This window comes from Psittacula echo, assembly GCF_963264785.1.
Source record: "Psittacula echo genome assembly, chromosome: 3".
NCBI lineage: Eukaryota > Metazoa > Chordata > Aves > Psittaciformes > Psittacidae > Psittacula > Psittacula echo.
Window position 1 is genome coordinate 7058091 of NC_137736.1, and position 24234 is coordinate 7082324.

At 38.8% G+C, this 24234-nt stretch overlaps 1 protein-coding gene across 2 annotated transcripts in view; it reads left to right on the forward strand.

Moving 5' to 3' along the window:
- The window catches only part of STXBP5L (syntaxin binding protein 5L), a 189129-nt gene that overhangs the window by 9639 nt on the left and 155256 nt on the right, over window positions 1–24234 (forward strand). For both annotated transcript variants that reach the window (XM_080613872.1, XM_080613873.1), the window contains exon 2: window positions 10047–10144. In XM_080613872.1, coding sequence (XP_080469998.1) covers window positions 10047–10144 — 98 coding nt within the window. The remainder of the gene's footprint in view (window positions 1–10046; window positions 10145–24234) is intronic.

The window sequence follows — 24234 nt, forward strand, 5'->3', positions numbered from 1 at the left end:
ATAGTAAATGTGTTGTAGATGCTAGTAATGAAATCTGGTAATGGTGTTAGCATGTAGGAATGCCAAATTTTGCTGCAAAATGAAAGATTTCCGTGGAAATACATCAAGAAGGGGTTTAACACTCTGTTTCTATAGATTTAAAAAAATAATAGCAAAATCAACTTTCAAGAGCTTTATCAGAGTAGCAGAGTTTTCTTCTATCACAGCAGCAGGGCATTTTCATGCAAAAATATTTATGGCTTTTTGGGGTTTTTGAATTTTTATGTTTTATGTGGGTGGTTTTTTGTTTTGTGGGGTTTTTTGTGGTTTTTTTTGGGTGTGGGTTATTTTTGTTGGTTTTTTTTTTTTTTTTTTTTTTAATTGAAATATTCTGAAAGCAGCAAACGAAGCATCTGCTTCAGAACAGGAACCACAATCAGCCAGAATAGAACAGGACATGACCAGCCTAAAGTAGCAAAGTCCCAGAAAATCATGAAATGAGAAGACGTGCAAAATGAATTAGAGTTATTGCTATATTGTTCTGGTAGAACTTTAATAAAAACAGATGATTTTTTTCTCCATTAAAGTTATGAAATTATGTTATTTTCTGCATCCACAGTCATAGTGACGACAAAAATATTTTCTTTCAAGGCTCTTGGCTATGTTGAATGATTTTACAATCTGTAAAGACAGATGATATTCTGAACCAAACTATTTCAAGTTATAGAGTAATATGGTTAAATGAGGCAACAACAACAACAAAATCAATATGAACTATTATTTGAGTTACTTTGGCTATAATGATTCCCATTTGGACAGAAACCTTACTTAAGTAGGTAGGACAAATTGGGGTTTGAAATCAGTGGTTTAGGGTTGGATTTTTTATTGTTATTATTTTACATTAAAGCCAAGGCAAAATATAATCCTATTAAAGTCTGTGGCATTTTCTATAGATTGATGCCTCATTTCTTCTTGCCAGTTTAAATGGTAAGAGTGAGAAGTCTGCTATAACATATTTACTGAAAATGGATGCAATTCCTTCATTGTATTCTCCATTTTCTTTTTATATATTCTTTTTTAAACTTGGTGGAGTTCTTTTTAGAAAAAATGGGAATGAAAAATGTGAACACATTTGCATACAATGTTTTCCCTTGAATTTAGGGTTTCTCCAAAGGGGTTAATACCTACCCTAGGATGATCATATTAATGTATTATCCTGTAACTTATTTTATTAACTTACTGTAAAGCTGTGACTCAGTGCTGTGGTAGATGTGGCAAGGTGGTGTAGTTGTGAAGTGGTTGCTTGGCCACAGCAAGACTGATTTAAATAGATCAATCAAATTAAAATACAACCACTGCTTTGGGCAGGGGGTTTGGACTAGACAGTCTGCAGAATTCCTCTCCAACCTCATCTCTGCTGTGAACTGGCAATAATGCAGGTCATAGAACCATAGAATAGTTTGGGTTGGAAAGGACCTGAAGATCATCCAGTTCCAACCCCCTGCAGTGGGTAGGGATGCCTCATACTGGATCATGTCAACCAAGGCCCTGTCCAATGCTGAGCACTGCAAGGGATGGACCACTTCTCTGGGCAACCTGGGCCAGCACCTTACCACCCTCACAGCAAAGAATTTCTTCCTTATATCTAACCTGAACTTCCCCTGTTTAACGTTAAACCCATCACCCCTTATCATATTGCTCCAGTCCCTGATGAAGAGTCCCTCTCCAGCATCCTTCTTCGAGGACCAATGCCATTTTATTTATTTGTAGATTTTTGTCTGAATTATATTAGTTGTGTATTTTTGATACACTAGAGTATATTTCAAAGAATGAGAATGCTTTTTTGAAATTCAGGCGGCCTTATTTTTCCCCCGTGGTTCACTTAACTTGGCTATTTGTATCAATATGAATCCTATGTGAACAGGCCCATTCTTATTTGATGACAGTTCTTAACATCCAGTTTGCTGAACTGAAACTGACAGTGGGGAAAAAAAGCATCTCTGAAGTTGCTGCAGAGATTTTGGTCATGAAAAAAGGAATTTTAGGAAGGACTGCAAGATTTCTTCTACATTTTAGTTATTTATTTCTTAAGCTTATTGTCTGGAAGATGCCTTTTGATGTACTTTCTTTTTCTGGGCTTATCTATATGAGGAAACTGAAAAATTATGTAATGTGTGGTAGAGCTAGCATGTTTCAAAAACCAGTCATGTGGCCTGCATATAAGCTTTTTTAAACTAGTAGAGTGAAAACAATACATATTAAAATATAGACTTAATGCTATTTTTTGCAGCCTTATGTTTTACATCTTCAAAGTACATTAAGCTGTTTGCAAAGGGAAAAATATTTCATATGTTCATAGTACAAAAATGTCTCATGTACAGGTCAGTTAATTTTAAATACTCTAGCACTGAGTTTTGCATATAATTATCAGTGTATGATATTTGTGGAACAAAACTGTAAAAATCCAGGTTGTGTTTGAAGTCTTGTCCAGAACAGAGATTCTTCTCAAAAATCTACTGTAGGTTATTGAGGGACTTTTATAGCAAAGTAAGCTCTGTAAAATTTGTAAATTTTCAGAATTAAAAGACAACCCAAATTTGCCTATTGCTGAAAGTATTATTCTTCTATTCCAAAAGTTGTGTATGTAAATGTTAGGAACATATTTTACTAATCCTATTGTTCCCTGTGTGTAGCTTTTCTTCCTGCTTCTGTATTACCTAATTCAGCAACATTTCTTTTTCCTTCATGTACCCACATTTTCCATGTTTTTTTATCTACTGTGTCTTTCTTCACCGATGGTGCTCTCCTTTCCCTCTCTCTCTCAGATGCACTGCTGCTGGTGAAGATAATAAGCTTATGAGAAATACCCTGCTGAGACAAACCGATGGTCCATATAGCCCAGCACTCAGTCTCTGACAGTGGCGATAGAATATGTCATTGAGAGAGAGTAATAAGTTAGATCACTTTCTATAAACCATTCCCTTTCTAATGTCCCATCATCCGCCATCACTTGATTGGAGACGTCGGAGAGTGTATCCCTAGCCAGTCCTTTTATAATCCATTTCCGTAATGTCCATGAATTGCCTAATGCCTTTTTGAACTTGCTGTTACTGTCAGCCTTCACAGTGGCAAGTTTCATTACCTGTTGTGTGAGGAAGTTTTGGTTTTGGTGGTTTTGTTTTTTTGTTTTTTTTCCTGTTTTAAACTTATCTTTCATTTATTTTGAATTGCTCTGTGATTTAGCTGAATAACAGTTCCATGTTTAGCTTACCTACTCTTTCGATGACAAAAATCTCAGTCATATCCCCCCACAGCCTTCTCCTCTCCAAACTGAAGTTTTGGCAGTTTTAGTCTTTCCTGATAAGGCTTGTGTCCGACACTCTGAGCATTGGTTGCCTTCTCTCTATCAGCTTTGACTTGACTACTTCAGATGTGGAGACTAGAGCTTCATAGTACTCAAGTAATGGTCTCACAGAGGTTTTATATAGCAGCAAAACAGTGCCCTCTGTTTTTCTTTATGCTCTTCCTGAGGACTATGTCCAATATTACTTGGGTTTTTGGGTTGCTGCTGCACATTAAACCATAGATTTCAGAGGAATGCCAACCATGCCCACAAAATCACTTTCCTGACTTGTAAATGCTAGTTCCAAATTCAGCATTGTGGAAACCTAATGAAGAGTTGTGGGTTTTTTTCGTTTAGATTCCTGATCTTACATCTGTGCACACTGAATCTCACTTACCACCTTCTTGCACGCTTATTCAGGCTGATGAGGTCTTTCATGAGTTGATAACCATCAGCAGTGAATTTCACTATGCAAAGGAGCTTGCTATCAGCTATGAACTTGGGGATTTCAGTGCACACTACCTCTTACAAATAATTAAAAATGATGAATAAAAGTGGTCCAAGCACTTCTCCATGGAGTATCCTACTTTTTGAATTTTCTTAATGGTAATTTAATCTGTTAAACCCTGTCCTTTATTTTCTGTTATCTAACCAGCTTTCAGTCCACCAAAAAACCTTTTCTTCACTCCCATGACAACTTTATATCTTTAATAATGTTGCTATGGAATGTTACAGGAAGGCTTTTGGAATAATTGTATGTATTCTTTTACATACACATATTCTCTTACCTACATAAATTGTTTCATACAGTCCTCTGTATCAAGGATTGTAGTAACAGGGCAAGGGGTAATGGGTTTAAACTTAAACAGGGGAAGTTCAGATTAGATATAAGGAAAAGTTCTTTACTGTGAGGGTGGTGAGGCACTAGCACAGGCTGCCCAAGGAAGTCGTGAATGCTCTGTTGCTGACACTGTTCAAAGCCAGGTTAGACTGAGCCTTCAGCAGCCTGGTCTAAGTGGTAGGTGTCTCCCTGCCCATGGCAGGGGATTGGAACTGGATGATCTTAAGGTCCTTTCCAGCCCAAACCATTCTGTGATTCTATTCATATTCCCTTTATTTACATGCATGCTAACAGCTTCATAGAATTGGAGAAAACAAGTCAGAGAGGATTTGCTATTGTAGAAGCTCTACTGGCTTCTGTAAAGGTCTTTATCCATGTGCTCCATTAGTTTTTATTATACCATCTTGCAGGGGACAGCAATCAGCCTTCCCAGCCTATAGCTTCAGAGTAGATGTTTTTTCCTATATGACTGTTTCATAGAATCATAGAATAGTTAGGGTTGGAAAGGACCTTAAGATCATCTAGTTCCAACCCCCCTGCATAGAACAGTTAGGGTTGTAAAGGAACTTAAGATCATCTAAGCTTTACACAGAGTAAAAGAACTACATATGGGTGTATTAACCTGGGGTTTTGGGGGTTGGTTGTTCTTTTTTCTTAGATAATTTTTAGGATATCTTGTGAAGATGTTCAGAAGCCTTGGTTCCTAATGTAGGTTAAGGGTTACATGGAATCTGTGGCTTGGGTTTGAAATTTTGGGAAGTTTTAGTGAGGCTAGGTTTTTACAAAAAATATTCCTTTAAAAAATGACAATTTAACTAATAAGAAAACAATACAGGAGCAGGAGGGACACATTTTTTTTCAGGTTGAAAGCCTACTGATACCTTGTCCTCTTTCCATCTTTTGTGAGCAGGCAGCAATCTTAACAGAGATTCCAGGCAGAAATGAGGGATGTCATCATCTTAAAGCAATGCAATACATGGCAGCTCATCTTTGTAGGCACCCATTTTCACCACTGCAAACTTGGTGAAAGCTTTAATCACTGGCATTTCTTAATTTCCTACATAGCTGAGTAAAAGACTCTATAGGTTTCAGTCAACACTCATCCTCTAGCTCGTAAACCAGTCAGTTACTTGCTTCAATGAGGTTTTTGCATGTGACGTGCTGGTCACAGTTTGGAAGTAGATTTTACATCCAGAGTCACAGGCTTAGACTACAGAGGTCAGTTTTAGCAAATAGACATCTAAAAAATGTTTTGCTAAGTAAGTAAGTTTTGCTGTCTGATAAACAGGGTGTCTGTAAAACACTAGTAGAAAAGTTACAAATTTTAAGTTTATGTAAATAGCAGGGACAGATTTGACCATAAACCCTATTAGTTAATTGATTTGGTTTAAGATTAAGTTTAGTCCTGTATTTTTGAAACTATTTAGACAATAAAAAGAATCACTTTGAAAAAATGGTCCTTGCAGTCTAAATATAAAACTGCCATAGGGAAGAAAAAAGTTAAAAACTCTTCTACTGGAAAGTTGTATTATAAACCATGTGAACAGTTATAGTGCAGTATTATATTAGTGCAATTTTCGTGCAATTTTCTTTTTTCAGTTATCATGGTATAGAATCACAGAATGGTTTGGGTTGGAAAGGACCTTAAGATCATCCAGTTCTGACCCCCTCCCATGGGCAGGGATGCCTCCCACTAGACCATGTTGCCCAAGGCTCTGCCCAACCTGGCCTTGAACACTGTCAGGGGTGGAGCGTTTACTGCTTGTCTGGGCAGCCTGTGCCAGTGCCTCACCACCCTCACAGGGAAGAACTTTTTATATCTAACCTGAAACTTCCCTTGTTTTTAAACCCGTCACCCCTTGTCCTGTCACTACAGTCCCTGATAAAGAGTCGCTCTCCAGCAGCCTTGTAGGCCCCCTTCAGACACTGGAAGCTGCTCTGAGGTCTCCACGCAGCCTTCTCTTCTCCAGGCTGCACAGCCCCAACTTTCTCAGCCTGTCGTCATACAGGAGGTGCTCCAGCCCCTGACCATCCTTGTGGCCCTCCTAAATAGCTGAGTAAGATAAGTATCTGGGAAGGAGATTGTTGTGTTCTGTACAGCATGTTAAAGTGTTCTTTGGTAGAATACTTGTAAGCCCAAATAATCAATTTCCTATATTCATATAGGTAAGCTGGTTGTGTGAAGATTACTTTAATGATATACATATATATATGTAATTCAGTGTAAGAATATTTGCTTAGAATGATTTAAAAGAAAATTTGAATGAGAATACTAAAGCTGAACAAAAATTAGGGCTGAAATTGTTGCTGCATTTCTTAACTGTTCCATTTCAAGATTATTTCACATGCTGCACATAAACTGTTTGTCATAGGGAGCACAGACTGCCCCTAGAGACTGCATGCTAGCAGAGGAGACACAGAAGAAAGCTGGATAATGTGGAGAAAAGCAGTCCTGGCTCCATCTGCTGTCTGCTTTTTCTCTCCTTTTTTCTTCTTCCTTAGGCCATTCAGGGTAGGGAGGTCCCGAATTTCCTTGAACACAGACTGATGTTTTAGGATCCTTTTTCTCCTTTGACCTGTCATTGAGATGGTTTAATTTTGGAAAAAATATCTACTTTGATTTGCGTTTTCTGCTCACCATTGATAATTTTGGTCTACCTTGTTCTTACCAGACACAACCCAGATTAAGTAGGAACAAACTTTTTCTTGTCACCCTCAAATCAAGTTAATTTTGTGGCCTTCCCCTCTTCTTGATCTGTATTAGTGAATACTCTTAAGGAAGCAAAGGTACAGTTCTAGAATCATTCCTTATTCTTAGACGTATGCTCGTATTCACTTCAAGTGTTAGCTTGTCATGTAATTTCCTCACAGTACTTGGAAATAGAAAGGACATTGGACCAAGGCTAAGGAGAAGAGTCTGGGGGCCTGAAGTGTTACAGCTTGTCCCTGTTCTTCTCTTTGATCTTCATTTTGGAGGCTGCTCTCATTTGTGCCAAAATCTCAATCATAAAGACATCTTTTTCTGCCTTAATTGTGTACACTGTAGCTTGGCTCTCCAGCCAAACTGCTTTTGTCCTTTATTTAGCGTCTTAATGAATTTAAATGTTTTGCTTGAAAATTGTCATTTACTTGGGTGTCCAATAGTCTTCCAAATTTTTTTTTTTTTTTTTTTAATTCTACAAGCAGCAGAATTTTGCATTCCCAAGAACTTCCCAATTGGAATTACTGGAAATACTCAAATTTGGAAGATGGCTGCAAAACAGAAATAACATTTTAAGTCAATCCTAGAGTTCAGGAGTTTTGGCTCTACTTGTAAACCATTGTTCTGTCTCAGTAACAGAACTCAATTAAAATTTCCAAATGAAAAGTCTGACTGGAGATTGCAAAAATACTGAAAATACAAAGCCTATGCTAAATACATCTGGGCGAGAATGCAAGTAAGACTTTAAACTCATTCATCTTTGCATTCGTAGCTCTAAAATGTAGTGCTGAAAGCTTGAGTCCTAGCTAAACATCAGACACAAATACTGTGCCTGGTATTGCTAGAAATGCCAACTTTCTTAGAGAGGATTTCTAAAAATTAATAATAAAAAGGATCGTTAGTGCAATATATGGGGGTTTTTGTTTGGTTTTTTCCCTGTTGGTTTTCTTTGTGGGTTTTTTTTGTTGGTTTTGTTTGTTTGTTTCAGAAAAGGAAGAAGATCTGTTCCCAAGAACCCAGAAATCTCAAACATAACAGGAAATTAGTAATTCAAGTTAGGCCAGACATTCAGCACACTAGAAAATACTACAGTTCGTAATTCCTGATGTGTTTGTGGCAGGAGAGGTAAAACCCTTTTTATAGTATAGGTATAGTATAGGTAAAAAACCTCAAAGCAAACCAAGCCAGAAACAGAATTGTGGAGATCTTTGACAAATGTCTCCATTGACATAAGAAGTGAATTACTTTTATGCAGCTTGCTGAAGCAGCACGTTTCTGGATTTTTGCAGCCTAGAAACTAATAATTAGACATTCTTTTAAACAACATCCCCTATCTGCAATAATTAAGATGGGAGATCAGTAAGATTTCTTTTAAGGAGGTGGTTATGTGCTGAAAAATATACATTTAGTTGTCCCCAAGCTACTTGGGAATACAGGTTCAAGTGTTTCCAGCTGTACTGGAAGAGTTGGAGTGATACAGCTGTAGGAATCATCAGCTGCCTTTTACTCAACAGGTCTGCAAATATGGAATCCCTTTTGTTGAAGTTGTTCCATAGAGACTGCTGGATGCTTTAGTGAACACAGTTCATGAGCCACATACTTTCAAGGAAGAAAAAAATATCTTAAAAAGTTAAATTTTATTCAGTGCAAAGTACTTACTCTGCAATCCTAACCATGTACTACAAAAAGGAGTCAATCCTCAAGTTCAGTAATCTATTAAATGTTATAAATCATTAGTATTATACAAAAGAAATACATTATTTGTTAGCCAATTTTCAGTAAGCAGTCACACCCAAAATGAATCACAGTTAATTTGGAGGTGTATTTGTATATTCTACTCCAGTTATTTCCAATTTTTTTTCTTATGTTAGTGTTCTCCCTCATATTCTTCCTCATAAGAATCAGGCAGGTCATATTGGTCAGAACCTCTGGGTTAAGGTAAACTAACATGTTATTTGAGGTGGTCTTCAAAGTCAAGGACTTGTTGCATCATGCTCAATTCATTTATTCCCCAATGTATCTATGCAAAAATTAGAACTAAAAGCATAGTATTACAAATAAATATTAAGAAAGGGTGAGTGGCTCGGTTGCTTATTTTGAGAGCATCTCTGGCATTTATATTGAGGATTTTTACCTCATAGACTCAATTCAGTTTATTGGTTTGTTTGATCTCTTCTCTGGGATGTGTTCTATTTCTTTCTGCTGAAGCTCTTCTGTGGAGGCTGAGGTTATTTGTGGCAGTGTTTTGAAAGCATATTATGTGTCTTTTTTCCATTTCCAGTTCAGCTGCATTGCATATTGATGTTATCTTTCATTATACAGATAAGCAATATGTATCAGTTGTATATTGGTGTATGCATTGCAGTCTACTTTGTTACAACAAAACCATTTACAATATCACTGAGGACCATATCTAGAAACTGACATGAGTGAGACTCACCCCTATTCAAAATACTATACAACTGTATCCTGGGCTGCATCAAAAGAAGTGTGACCAGCAGGTTGAAGGAGGTAATCCTGCCCCTCTATGCTGCTCCTGTGAGACCTGACTTGGAGCACTGTGTGCGGTTCTGGTATCCTCAACATAAGAAGGACATGGAGCTGTTGGAGCAAGTCCAGAGGAGGCCACAAGGATGATCAGGGTCTGGAGCACCTCCTATATGAAGACAGGCTGAGAAAGTTTGGGCTGTTCAGCCTGGAGAAGAGAAGGCTGTGTGGAGACCTCATAGCAGCTTCTGGTGTCTGAAGGGGGCTACAAAGATGCTGGAGAGGGACTCTTCCTCAGAGACTGTAGTGATAGGACAAGGTGTAATGCATTTAAACTGAAACAGAGGAAGTTAAGGTTAGATATAAGGAAGAAGTTTTTTACTGTGAGGGTGGTGAGGCACTGGAACATGTTGGCCAAGGAGGAGAATGCTCCATCCCTGGCAGTGCTCAAGGCCAGGTTGGATCAAGTCTTAGGTGACACGGTTTAGTGTGTGATGTCCCTGCCCATGGCAGGGGGGTTGGAACTGGATGATCTTAGGTTCTTTCCAACCCAAACCATTCTGTGATTCTATTACTACTTTTCTTGAAATTCATTGCAAGTAGTGCAACATATAGCAAAGTATAGGTGCTGTTATGCATACATACTGTTATGTGTGGGTGCAGCTTAATCACTTTGCTCATTTGTTCTGTTTCAGACGGTTCGCCATGGCTTTCCTTACCTACCCACTGCCTTAGCTTTTGACCCAGTGCAGAAAATCCTGGCAATTGGAACAAGGACAGGAGCCATACGAATGTATCCTTTCTCATTCAGAGTTTGCACCATTTCTATGTATTTGTAATACATTGACATGAATCATCATCTTCAAGCACTCAGGTAAGGTTGCAGTTTATGTTGTTATGTTCTACCTCATTTTGTTTTACTAGATGGACTGGAAAAGGATGTGCTGTAGAGAAATAACCATTAGGTCTTTCAGGTGTCCAAAGAAGAAGTTTTGCCTGAGTTTTTGGCATATGGTTTTGGCATGTATTGCTAATATAAAGCAGAATTAATTTTGAGTTTCAGCATGAAAAGTAGACACTTCTGTACGTAAAGCTAGACTACAAAGTGGTGATGAGCAAGTCGTGAATGTTGTGCTAGCAATAAATCGGCTAGCTGCATTGCAGCAATGAACTGTGGACATCTTCATTCTTGATATCTAGATATGAGATATTGTTTAGATTCTTCCAAGTGAATGGTGGCAGATAAGTGATTTTAGGGCAGAATCACCATTAGAGGAGAAGGTGAAACACTCTGAAAATGCCTTTTCCTTTTTGTTAATTATAAGGGTACGTCAGTGCCGGCACTTCATGTATTTTTTTATATAGTAGGAATTTTAAGTTGGAAGTCTACACAGAATAAATTGAATATAAATGTAATGAAAAATCTGAAAATTTTGATTTAAAAAAAATCTGAGAGTATTTAAATGTGTATTTCAAAATGTTTCTCTGCATCATTTTCTTAGTTTGTCACGGTTCAAATGTATTCAAGTTTAGTGAAAATACATACAGAGAGAAAAGAAAAAGAAGAAAGAACATTCGGAAGGTTTAAAAGTTAAAAGTTACAGGATATGGAATTAATTAGTTAATATTTTTTACAACCTTTTTGTAGCTAAATAAATTCTGGGTATAAAATACCAATCTAATATTTTCTGGTTCTTTTGCTACCACTGTTCCCGAGGTAACTATAAACCTAATGAACCCAAAGGCAGGTTACAAAGTAAAGAAAATCTCCTCCTGGAGACGTCTGTGCTTCATGTAACATGATTAATACTTAATTTCCTCTGATTTTTGGTGCTCTTGTTCTTGCATTTTTTGTAAGCTTTGTTTTCTATTTAGTCCGGCACTTCTCACAAGGCTCAACTAAACCTCTAGTTGTGTGACAAGCTTTGCTTTCATAGTTCTACTCTTAATATTTACTTGTATGAATTAGATTGAATATATTCTGTTTGATTTCAAAGAGGAAAATCCCCTTGAATTTGTGCACTTCTGGGAAGGCGCAGGTCTAGTGATCATGTTTCCTTCTCCTTGCAAGGTTAGAAAGCTGTAGCTTTGTCTGTGGAAACTTCACTGAGACTGCGTATGAGAGAGGGAGGATTGGGAATTTCATGGTAATGTAGATGTAGGAAGAAGAGCTTGCAGAAGATTGACTTCCAAGCACACGTCTTCTTTCCATCTCAGCAACCTGGATTTTGTAGGGGCAGTACTATTTCTGGCTAGGCATCCTATACCTTTATAAATTCCTCCTTTGAGAAAAATGCAGGTACAGAGCCTGAATTAATGGAGATTCGTGTAGAATTAAGTTAAACCTGTATGTCCCCTGCCACTGGAATAGAACATGCAGTGGAAAATGAGCTATATGCCTAACCTTACACAAAACTATCTATATATCTTCTATGGAAATGGATTATAAAGGTGAGAAAAAGAAGGGGAAAAAAAATGTTTCTCAAAGCACCCTTCCCTTTAATATATCCTCTTCAGGAAACCGCTACCTCATTCACAGAAAATTTGCTACCAATTCTAGCATCTGAATCAATGAAGAGCATCAAAAGTACCAGGGATTTTTTTTTGTTTTTAAAGAGTTGTCATCTCATAACATAAATGCTTCTCAGCTTGGGCACACAGAACCTGGTTTGCTTAATTAAGCTGGAAGCTGTGCTTTGAAGACAGAGGGTGCCATAAAAGGAATTACTTATTCATTTTAACTAAGGCTTTTCTGCTCGGTTCTGAAAGCTTCACAGAACATCTTACATTAAAAGCCTAGCTGTGGACTAATAACTGCATTTGTACACAAGGCTGAATGGTAATCAATGAAACAGGCCTAGGACCACAAACACAACACCATTTGTTTAAGCCAGTCTTGCTGCAACCATTTGTAATTGTTGAAATTGGGCAATAAAATTCAAGTCAAGATGGAACAGGTTAGCATTACATCAGAAAACATAACTAATAATGGAATTTTTTTAAGCAAACTAGAAAAAGTTTGATTTCAATGGCTCTGTGTCTTCCACAGTATCCTGTAAAATACAGAACTGCATAATTTCATTCTGTTATCAATGTGTTAGGTAACAAAAAGAGAGAATTTCTTTACACATGTTCTTTTTGGCTGCTTCTGAACAGTAGTGTGGATGGAATGAAAGGACAAACTACCTTGACTATCATCAGAGAAATACACTAAATTATTCAGTTGTTTGTTTATTGGTAGTACCAAAAGGGCGTTTTTTTGGATCAGACTGTTTTGCTGGGCAACATAAAGGCATAGCGAGACAGAATTTATTCATGTAATGATGTAGACCAAGTTTTCCTGTGACCAGCGTAAGCCATATCATGGTATTGATGCTTCCCTGTCTTTCTAAAAGATTCACAATGTATTGGTATTTCTATGGGTCACAAGTTAACAGTTCTCAAGAGATAAGCTGTTTTCAAAGAAAATAAAGCATGTACCTCTGTGTTGTGAGTTAATGGTTAACATCCCACCTTCAGGTGATAATTTCAAATGATCCTGTAGCAGTACTGAAGCTTACTATGCTAAACTGATCTGCAATACAGTATATTATTCAGAACTCACCGTTAAGAGTACAGAGATAAATGAAGGTTCATTTTGGTCTGACAGTCAATTTGTCTTCTCCTAGATTTCTTTTTCAGGCTGCTTTAGATGCAGCTGCTATAGCTTCTATAGCAGTGGGAATTGCTGTTACTGTGCTCTACTGATCCTAGCAGTCTCTGTGGGATTCTCAAGGAACTTCAAACAACAACATAGGTTTTACCTACACTGATGACTGCTGAGTACTGGATCCTCATAGGAACAGCAATGCTCCAGCCCACAGAATGAGAGTGCACTGCAAATCGTTGATGGAAGAGTATCTTCCTATTACCAACACAAGTTAACAAAATCTGCAAGTAAAGGGCAAAAGAAGCCCTCTTGAGACAGTTGCTAGGCCATCCGGTCATTCTTTTACCTTGTCCTAAACATAGCAAATTTCATTTCCCCTCCGAGGACTTTTTTTCCTGTTTGAAGGCTGTTCTCAGCTCCCATGCCTTTGATCACTGCTCAGATCATTGCTTGATACCACTCTACCTGCACTATCTTTGCTTTTGGCAAGCGCATTTAGATGAGGAGGAGCTATGAAATTGAATTCCTTTTCTTATCATTTTCATGTTCTTCTTCCATAGTCCCAGTTCAGAGAACCTTCTGACATTGCACACAATAAAATGAAGTGTGCAGTCTCTGGTTACTATCAGAGAAGGTTCCATATCACCGTACGAGGGAGCAAGAAATTAAGAGACTGTCAGACTTAAGTCTCTCATTTCAGAAGAAAAGGAGAAGTCTGAGGGTTTGTCACATTCTCAATCTCAATAAGTAGATTGAAATCAGTGTTGTTAGCAACCGCAGAATGGTTTGGGTTGGGAAGGACCGTAAGATCATCTAGTTCCAACCCCCTGCCATGGGCAGGGATGCCTCACCCTAGGCCATGTCACCAAGGCTGTGTCCAACCTGGCCTTGAACATTGCCAGGGATGGAGCAATGATTATTCCAGTATCAAATCTGAAGAAGTAACATGTGGCTCTCAGATTTCTATACTGTCATTTATTCAGCTCACAAATGCTTGTTAAAATTCATTATCGGTACTTTCTGGAGTCACTGAGTCCTTTCCTTTGGAATTCCATCATTTCGAAGATGTACTTAGCCAGTACAACCACCTACTTCAAACATATAGAATAGAACATCTACATATTTTTGTATTGAGGTACTGATTAGTTGGTAGTCAGCTGCAGTAAGAAGTTCTGAAAGAGACTCTTCTACAGCTGTTATGATCTTTGCTTAGTAAGAAATGAAAGTTTGTCTTATCCAGTGCAAAGAAAACAACTTCCTGGGTCCAGAATGGACTCCACACCACTGAAAGCTTATTTATCATCAATGGCTTAAATTGCTGATATGTATTATGACATATTTTAGTGTTGTCTAATTCATACATATTCTTTAGACTGATGGGCTTCATGTTGTCGTCGATGCAGGTTATAGGGTGTGTAAATCCTCATTTTCACTCTTTGTTGCTTGAGCAAAAAAGTAAGCCACCCACAACTCATGCAACATAACAGGTTCCTGTTTTCCTATGTTATCAGGCAATACAGTAGTGATTTTATACCGAAACAAACAAAATTATTCTGACTCACTAGCACACGGAAGTAGAATTGTTGCTCTGCCCCCACCTTTCACTTACCTGTATGGCCCAGGCACTTCCATTGCTCTGACTCTGGTGCTCATCACGTATTTCTATAAGCAGTCCAATTCACTAACCTGGCAAAATACTAATTCTTCTTTGCTCTGCATAGTTGGGACTGGACAGAGAGGGAGATAGAGGAGAAATAGAAATGTTGGCAGTAAGAATTGGCTTGTTTTACTGTGTGAAATTGCATCACAGAATTCAGCTATGGCACAATGCAGTTGTCCATGAAATTTGCTACAAAATGTAGAAATAGCCTTTCAGTTTTGTGTGGTATGGAAGATATCCTAGCTTTTGCTTACATGTAAAAGCTCTTCTTGTAAAGCCATCTGCAAATCACAAGGCTCTGCTCAAGGAGATTCTGTGTTAGGATCATATTTGAAATAACTTTTCTGACCTGTTTTATGAATTTCTTTCAGTGCTTTGGTAACAAGGGTGATTTCTGAACTTCAAATACAGTACAGAAATACTTACTTTAATAGGTACATCTGATGATAAACAAAACATGGCTTCAAGATGGCCAAGAAGGCCAACAGCACCCCCTGTACTCGGCACTGGTGAGGCTGCACCTCAAATCCTGTGTTCAGTTCTGGGCCCTCACTACAAGAAAGATATGTGGAGAGGGTCCAGAGAAGAGTAATGAAGCTGGTGAAGGGCCTGGAGCACAAAACTTATGAGGAGCAGCTGAGGGACCTGGGGGGTTTAGTCTGGGGAAGAGAAGGCTCAGGGGAGACCTTATCACTCTCTACAATTACCTGACAGGAGGTTATAGTGAAGTGGGGTCAGTCTCTTCTCCAACTCACAAGTGATAGGGCAGGACAAAACAGCCTCAAGTTGCATCAGGGGAGGTTTGGATTGGGTATTAGGAGCAATTTCTTCCCCGAAAGGGTTGTCAGGTGCTAGAACAGGCTGCCCAGGGCAATGGATAGGTCACTGTCCCTGGAGATATTTAAAAGACAGGTAGATGTGGTGCTTAGGACATAGTGTAGAGGTGGACTTGGTAGTTAATGGTTGGACTTGATCTTAAGGGTCTTTTCCAGCCTATATGATTCTATAAGATTATCTCAGCTCTTTCTATGAAACAGCCAATAATCATATACTTGATTCCAGAGCTACTATCCCAAGTAGAAGAGAAGGTGAAATTTAAACCTAAGATAGCTCTGTTGAACAGTATGGATCCTCAGCAGCTGATGTACACAGACGGATTATATTACTGGGAGGTAAAACTGAGGCTGTTTGTGTGCTCTAGTAAAAAATCAGGCAGAAAACCCAAATAGCACTAATTAAATCATTGCCTGCAGAGTTCTGAGGAGGCACGGAGTTTTGCAGTAGTTAAAGGAAGTGAGGTAAAGAATGTTTGACATCAGGTTGGGTGTAATGCAAAACAAGAGAATATAACTTGAGGTTTTGGTCTGTGAGAAGGATGGCATAATATATAAAGTGTGACAGATTTACTGTCCCTGGAACTGCTGTCTCTTGATCTAAACAAGGTTTCAGTAGATTGTTATCCTTAAAATAAGCCAACTGTGTTCCATGCTGTTTACTCTATGTGATTTATTGGGCAGATGGAATGGGGGAAGCACAGGCAAGATCATAAACCCAAAGTTCTGTTGTTTGACTTGGAAGAATCATTGATGCATTTCATCTTTATCTCCTTGTGGAATGTATTTGGGATTTTTCCAGAGCACTTGAGTGACTCAGGAACACAAACCTCACTGAGAGTCAGTACTCCTCACATAAGTTCTTTTAAAAATTCCCATGGGAATCAACATGTACATAGAAGTGTATAGATGTATGGATAGCCAAATAGGTTATTGCTGAAATTAACTTATTGTCAGTCTACAAGAATAAAAAACATCATAAAATATATGGAAAGGATAAACTGTACCTGTATGATTAAATCTGGCAGAACCAGAATTTGGGGGATTTTAAGATCTATGCTGAGATTACCATGCATCTGGTTATGTGTGCACTCACATATGTATACATATTGAGTCTCTGCCTATATGTATAAATTTGGGTCCATTCGTCTCACAAGCCTCTTTGATGCTTTTGAATTAATCAGGGTAAATATGTTACGATGAAATGTACTGGACTTCCTTCACTTTCAATTGGTGTTTATCCAAGTGGTGAAAAAGGAATCTGACATCTGCAGGCAAATTTACCAAGAAAAAATAGATTTTCATATATTTGGAGATGCACATAAAAGTGACATAGAGGTGGATGAACCTGGCAGCATTTTAATTGGAGCTGATGGCTGCATTTGTGATCACTATCTGAAAAAATGCTTTCTGGCTGTTTCTTGGAAGAATTTCATTGAATTTAATAAAAAACCCCAACTTACTGTGATATTGCACTGATGACTATTGGTGATAGTCAGCCATTATAAAGAAATGGTGTGTCTTAATTAAACTTTGTCTGAGCTTTAGAGCTTTCCCTGCCTTTTTTGTTCAAACCTCTGTCATCAACAGAAGCGTTGTCATGCATAGGAGATAAAGCACATCAACTTGCCCTCCTTTCCAGGCTGCTAATGATATCTTTTAGACAAATATCCATGACCTAAATTTGGCAAACATCTTAAACCACAGAAATTTGTAGTCATACTCTGCACTTACCTATTTATTTTTACTCTTTTCTTGTTTCACTTTTATTTGGCAAATACTCTCGATGGAGAGAAAATTGACATTTGTTCAAATAACTTAGGAAAATTAATATCTAGCAAGAAGGTAAACCTGAAGTACATGCTTACATGCACTGGGTGTCTTTTAGCATTGTGAAGAGAGACCTATTTTTGTCTAGCTACAGGCACTCTTTCCATTGTAAAGTCTTGAAGACTTCTTGAAGGCAAGTGCCTTTCTTGCCCGCTTCTTTGTGGAGGGAGGGCATGGACAAAAGGGAGCTGTGGAGGGTTCAATACCCATAATGAGATAGAAAGGAAAGGCTATAATGAAGGAGTAATTTTCTCTACAGTGGGGATAGCAGTGTAGAAGATCTTTCAAAGTTTCTGAAACCAAAGAAATCCGGCTGTGAGGATCTTCTGCAGCAAGGAGCGTGTAACACATGTTGGTGGTTCACTATGAGGTAGGACAGACATTATCACACACTTTCAGCCAAAAGCGTAGGTATAGGACAAATGCATAATTTTTCCTGAGGTCCGGAAAATGGGGAGATAGACAAAACTGAAACTGTGATCTCATTCAGGAGAGGGAAGGGAAAGGTTTCTTTGAGGCGGTTCTTTTCCCCCATCCATAACCAGCTCAATCTCTCCTTTCCTAGCTGTGACCTAGTTTCACTCCAGTTCTCATAGTTCTTGTGTTTCTGTTCCTCAACCCTGACCTGTCTTTTTTTTTAGTGGCAGCAAACAAGCCGTATTCTTTCAATCTCCACCTTTCTCCTGACCTGTGCAAAGTGGCCTCTGAATGACATATCTTTCTAATGAATCTCTTCAAGTCAAGAAACGAGATGTTTCCTGGGTGCTTCAGATACAGCATTCAAAGCCACACGAGTACAGAAGGAAGAATCAAAAAAAGAGCATCACAGGAGAAACCAAGCTTGTCCAAAAGAGATAATGAATCATGAGGTGGCATCAAAGAATGTAAGCATAGCCTCTATCTCACCCAGAGGGAGCACAGGAAGGAGAAATGACCCAGAAATTTTGGGAGCCTGTTCCTTTTTAGTGTTGTTGTGGAGATCAAAGGTAGTTTAGAAATGTATATGTAGAAGCCATCACCACTTAAGCACATTTCTACCAACCCATTCAAACCTGTTCTGGACATATAGTAAGTTCATAGCCCTCCTCCATCGTGTAGATGAGTACCATCCTCAGTGCCTGCATCATTTGGAGAATGTGGAAGGTAGTACTTGAAAAAGAACTGATCCTTAGTATTCCTGTCTGAATGGAAAGGCTGCCCTGAGTCCTTACAGAGGTTTTGCAGGGGACAGCAGGTACCTAAGATTGAGAACTGTGAACATTAATCCCCAGTCTCTTACATAACCCCTTGCACTCAAGACAAGCACTTTTGACTTCATGCCCACATGTCCTAAGGGTCAGTTTAACCAGAATCACAGAATCCCAAGGGTTGGAAGGGACCTCAAAAGATCATCTAGTCCAACCCCCCTGCAAGAGCAGGGTAACCTAGAAGTGGGTTCCATCATTATCAAGGCATATTATGAACCACCACCACCATCTCTTCTGGTGTAGACAAGCACCCAAACAGTGTTAAAAAGGTACCTCATGTTAAATAAGGCATTAGCCTTCATCAGCTCTTAGGCCAAAGTTAGGTAAGGCACAAACATCATGCTTTCTAGTGACGCTTGTTAAGATACTTGTAAGTAGTATCTTGCTGATGGCCATGCTGATGGCCCTTCAAGACTTGCATAGCATGAAGTGATAGTCATGAGGTTTAGGTAGTTATAGTTATCCTGAAATGTGGCTTCCCCTTCATAATTCACGCACTCACAGAGATCAAAGACTTGGAAGATTTTGTTGGTGTCTCCTGCTATTACTATTTGAAGGAAGATAGTTTGAAGGACAGTGTCTGAGACAGTCAATCACCACTGGTGGACTTACTCATTGCAAACTGGCTACTGGGTTGGAGTTGCAGGGCTTCACAGGGTGATTGACACTCTTGAATCAGGCATGGACTTCCAAGACTACATGAAAGGGTGATGGTCATAGTAGTAGCTTACAGCAAAGGGGCTCTGCAGCTCTGCTCTACATCTGAAAGTTTGGATCAACTGCTGATGGTTTCCCATCTAGAGGATAATGCTGCCGCAGAAATCCAAGCTTGTTTTGTGGCACCAGAGCCTCCAGTTGAACATACGTAAAGCAATCATGGTGGCAAGGATTACCAAAAAATCATTCTGCCTATCTTTATCCAAGAAAAAGAGGTCCAGGAGGATGGGCTCATTAAAATATACTTCCAACATAGCTTCTGCAGATGCAAGGTTAAATCGCATTCTTCTTCTGGAGCATCTCACAGAGTATGTTGTCCATGGGGAGGCAGGCCAGGAAGCAGGTGCCATTGTGCCACTTGGAAATGGTACAAGCAGATACGAGAGAATTAGGGAAAAGAAAGACCTTCCCTGGGCAGTGGTGGCATGTGAAATCACACAGGCAATGCAGTGCTAATGTCATCTGTGGGAAGGCCAGTGTAGTGCTCCCTAGGTGGCCTGTAACTAAGTAAGCAAACATTTGTGGAATAAGTCCTTCTTCAGATAGAGACATTTTAATAAGTGGAGCAAAGCTGTGCCTGCAAGCAAAGCAAAATTCATTCACTACTTCCCATCAGCATGCAGATGTCCAGCCACATCTTGAAAACCAGGGCCTCAGCATGTGAAACAGTCACTTGGAAAAATAAATGATGTATCCACAAATGTCCCAACATCCTGAGCATCATACTGAGCATGATGTTGTATAATATCAGATTTGGTCACTTTGGCTGTGTCCATCCTCAAACTCTTGTGTGCCCCAGCCTTACTCACTGAAGGAGCAGAATGGGCAAAATAGAAAAACTCAATGCTGTGCAAGCACTGCTCCACAGCAGTAAAATTCGGGTATGTTCTCAGCACTGTTTTAGTCACATATCCAAGCCACACCACCGTACAGGCTGCCAGGAAGCAAATCAGCTTCATCGCAGCCAGACTCAGTTACACTTATCAAAAATTCCGCAGTACTGTTTGTTTGAAAGGTTGTGATTTTTGGACAGTAAGGACTGGAAATCCAGTGGTCTTCATGTGCTTTCAGTGTCAAACTGCTGACTTGAGCAGAAACAGGATTTCACAATCTTCTCTCTAATTACTGATAACTGTGCTTTCCAGTAAACCATATCTGGGATGTTGGGTGTATTTGTGTGTTGCTGTTCAACATTAGCTGTAAAATTGCTCACAGATAACATGAGAAGGAAATACTGGAATTTGATTCTTTTGTAATGTCGTTGATTTCTGGGTTGGTTTTTTTTTTTTTGATAGCTCAAAGCAAGCTAAAGCCCTTATCACCCACTACAGTGCTAGATTTTAAGCAGCTACAGCAGGTGCATTTTAAATGCTAAAGCTTTCAGAGGAGTTTGAGTTTCTGTTTTGTTATTTAGCTGTTACTTTGTACAATGCAAAATTGATAGCTCTGTGACATTATATTTACATACTTCAATTGCTTCAGTAAATAAACAAGGATTGGCTAAATTATGCAGTCTGAGCTGAGACACGCCAATTTGAAATTCACTGTGCTTTTATTATTAGATGACTGAATCACAGAATGGTTTGGGTTGGAAAGGACCTTTAAAGCTCATGCGGTTCCAGCCCCCTGCCACAGGCAGGGACACCTTGCACTAGACCAGGTTGCTCCAAGCCCTGTCCAACCTGGCCTTGAACACTGCCAAGGATGGGGCAGCCACAGCTTCTCTGGGCACCCTGTGCCAGCGCCTCAGCACCCTCCCAGGGAAGAATTTTTTCTTACTATCTAATCTAAATCTACCCTCCTTACAGAGGATACTCTGTTAGAGTTCTGAGTTGAATGTGGTTATTCCAGATAGATGTTGTACTTTCCACCTCCCCATAACTTGACTGCATTTCCCCCAGATTTTATTCTCCTCATTAAAATAAAATATTTGAAAAATAGATATTTGCTTTTCATGATAATGAGCACAGAGTTGTATTAAAATTTGGTTGTGCATAAAGAAGGTTGGACTGTTAGCCCAGCTCCTGTTCTTGAAATCATAAAATCCCCACTGTAAATATTTTCTTCTACTTTTTGCAGGAAAAATGGCATCCATATTGGTGCCATTGTGTTTAATAGGTAAGATAACCTTTACTTGAAATTATTTTGGGCTCCCAGGGTCTTTTAAAACAAAGAAAAAACTCTTATTTGCCATTGCCTATGGGTGTAACACCAAGCAAAGTGCAGGGAATCGTATAGTTCTCTTGGATCTCAGTCAGTTTTGTTTTAAAAGGAAGTTTAACAGAAGTATTACATGTAAAGGAAGGCAGAATTCCTTAGTTTTTAATGCTTCCATTTTGCTTTTGTACTGATTTTGAATTAGAAAATCAGTATTTATTTGTCAAATAGAAAATTGCAATTATTCTAAATTAGTATTTTATCATGTATGCTGACATGAATTAAAATTACAAAAACCACACTATAGAAAGGGGAAAAAATAGTATCTCTTCAGGAAACCTCTACTCAACAAGTATCAGAAAGATTAAAGTGGGTATCCATCCCAGTTTTACTGCTGAGGAGACTGAGGCACTGAGGAGCAAAGTGTCTTGACCCAGTGTTTAATAGGAGATAGTTAAAAACATAGATTCTTTGATTTCCAGACTGGCACTTCAGCCTTGAGCTGTTTAATTCAATGGCATTTAGCCTGAAAGCTTGTGTGCATGCTTCTGATGATACTTTTTTGTGTTATCTTCCGGATTGTAAGGAATTCAGGATTGATTCCCTTACTCTTCCGCATCGTGCTGCTTTAATAGTGACATAACAATGTAATGTGCTAAGAATAAATCAAGTGCATCCTATATCTTATTTTCCCCATATACTTAACTGTTGATGGGGCTTGATCCATAGGTTTTAGATTACATGTTACAATAATCGAATGGCATATCTAGCACACATGGAAATTGTTCTCAGGGTCAGGTTTTGAGCACTCTTGTTGGCATACACAGGCATTTGTTTAACGTTCTGCTACATACAGAAACGCTATATAAAATCCCAGGGTAAATAGATTCAGTGTGCGCTTTCCTCACATGTAAGAAGGGGTTGTGAAAAATTCATTGCCCAAATGTGCGTCACTGTGTGTTATTTTAGCTCCTATCTGAAGTGAGGAAAAAGGAAACAGTATGCACACAAAGAGAAAAGATAGTCTTGGCAGTTGTATACTTCCAGATTGCATTTGCATTTGAGGGGAGAGAATTTGGGAAAATGCTATGTAATGTGGCCACCTGTCAGGAAAATTACCACCTCTCTCCAGCCTTGATCTTAGTTGTTCAGAACATTAACAGAACAAAAAAGAGTGATATCCCATGTAATAAAAGGCTGAATAAATTGTTTGCACTGTGTGTTAGAATATCCGAGTCTCAGGAGGACAGAACTGGCTCTTGGTATCTTTCTGTATGTTAGTTTTTAGGTTCTGTAAGCCTACGTATTAAAACCCTCCTTTCAGATTTCTCTTTCATCTCACTCACACTTCTTTCATTTTAGTCACAGTGGCAAATTTTAATCACTATTGCTTATGGGTTCAAGCAACCGCCAAACTTACCATCCATGCTGTAGAATCCCATTGTTGGTTTCTCTCATCACTGTTCTCCCAAGCAAGGAATGAGAAGCTTCCAGGTTCTCTTTTGTCACCTCTTTCCTATCTTTTCTCTCTGAAGGATGAGGCGCGGTTAAGCATTGACCATGCACTGAATTTGTGAATACATATATGAAGAACTCAGCCTCCAGCAGCACATTGATACTACTACCGTTGGTAGTCTAGAATCCTTAGTCCTCAGAGTGAATCACATCTTAAAGGAGCCTTCATAGGCAAGTCCTCTTCCTCTTACTTAGTCTCCAACTATGTTTTCTTACTAATTTCAGTTACCTGGGCAGCATTTCCACTAAATCACAAAAAGCTACCAGGTACTTCACATCTTAAAACCCTGGAATGCTGCTTGTATTCTGCTGCTGTCTCATGTTCTGCAAAACTTTAGGAAACCAGTAGGTGTTTTTCTTAGTGCTGCACATGTTAGTAGCTCTGCACATGCAATGTTTGGCATACTTCCTAGACTGGAAGCCTGGTATTGCCCATCTGGCCATTCTGCTGAGTTCTAACAAGAGAAGATAACCAGGAGAGAAGGAATCTGAAACACCATAATCTTAGGGTGAGGACAGTCTTCCCAAAGTCTTCTGCTGTAGAATACTGTCCTGCTATTGCAGGAAAATCTAATATTCCAGCATCTTCAGACTACTTAATTCTGCTGTTTTACAAATCTGCAACCACTCTCCTGCATCCCCTCAGTATCAGCAGTTACCCACATTAAAGCTGTCTTAGCAAACCCAGGAGTCCTTTACTCCTACCTGCCTAGTACTCCTCTGCATGTTACTATGCCTCTGTGAGTTTCTGAGGTCTGATAATTGCCTTTCATTCTAAAGTGTCTCAGAATTTCTTGGTATACCCAGTGAGAATTACCCTGTTCATTCATTTGCGAGAGCTGGCAAGTTTTGCAGAGCTGTGACCTTCTTTTGCTTCTGTTTGCAGCAGGATATATTGACCATATGCACTGATACTTGGAGCTGAACACAAAGGATTTGCAAGTATACAAATAACTCCATAAATTATTTGTGTTAAATATAGAACTTGAAGATTTGGTGGTCATAAAGTAAGGGAACAATTTCTTCTTCTACTTGCAATTAAAGAATATTCCAGTGACAAAAATTGCTAACAATGGAGTATCAAAAAGAAAAACAAGTTCTGTTTTTAACTAATTTTAATGCAATTTGATCAGTTGAAAACAGGAGGAGAATAATTAGTATCAGTTTTCTGAGTTCATCAGCAAGTCTCCAGAGATTGTTCAAATACTCCTGCAGTTTCAAGTAGGTTTTCTTTCCAGTCTTTATAAAAACTTTGAAGCCTCTTGGGGTGTAGCA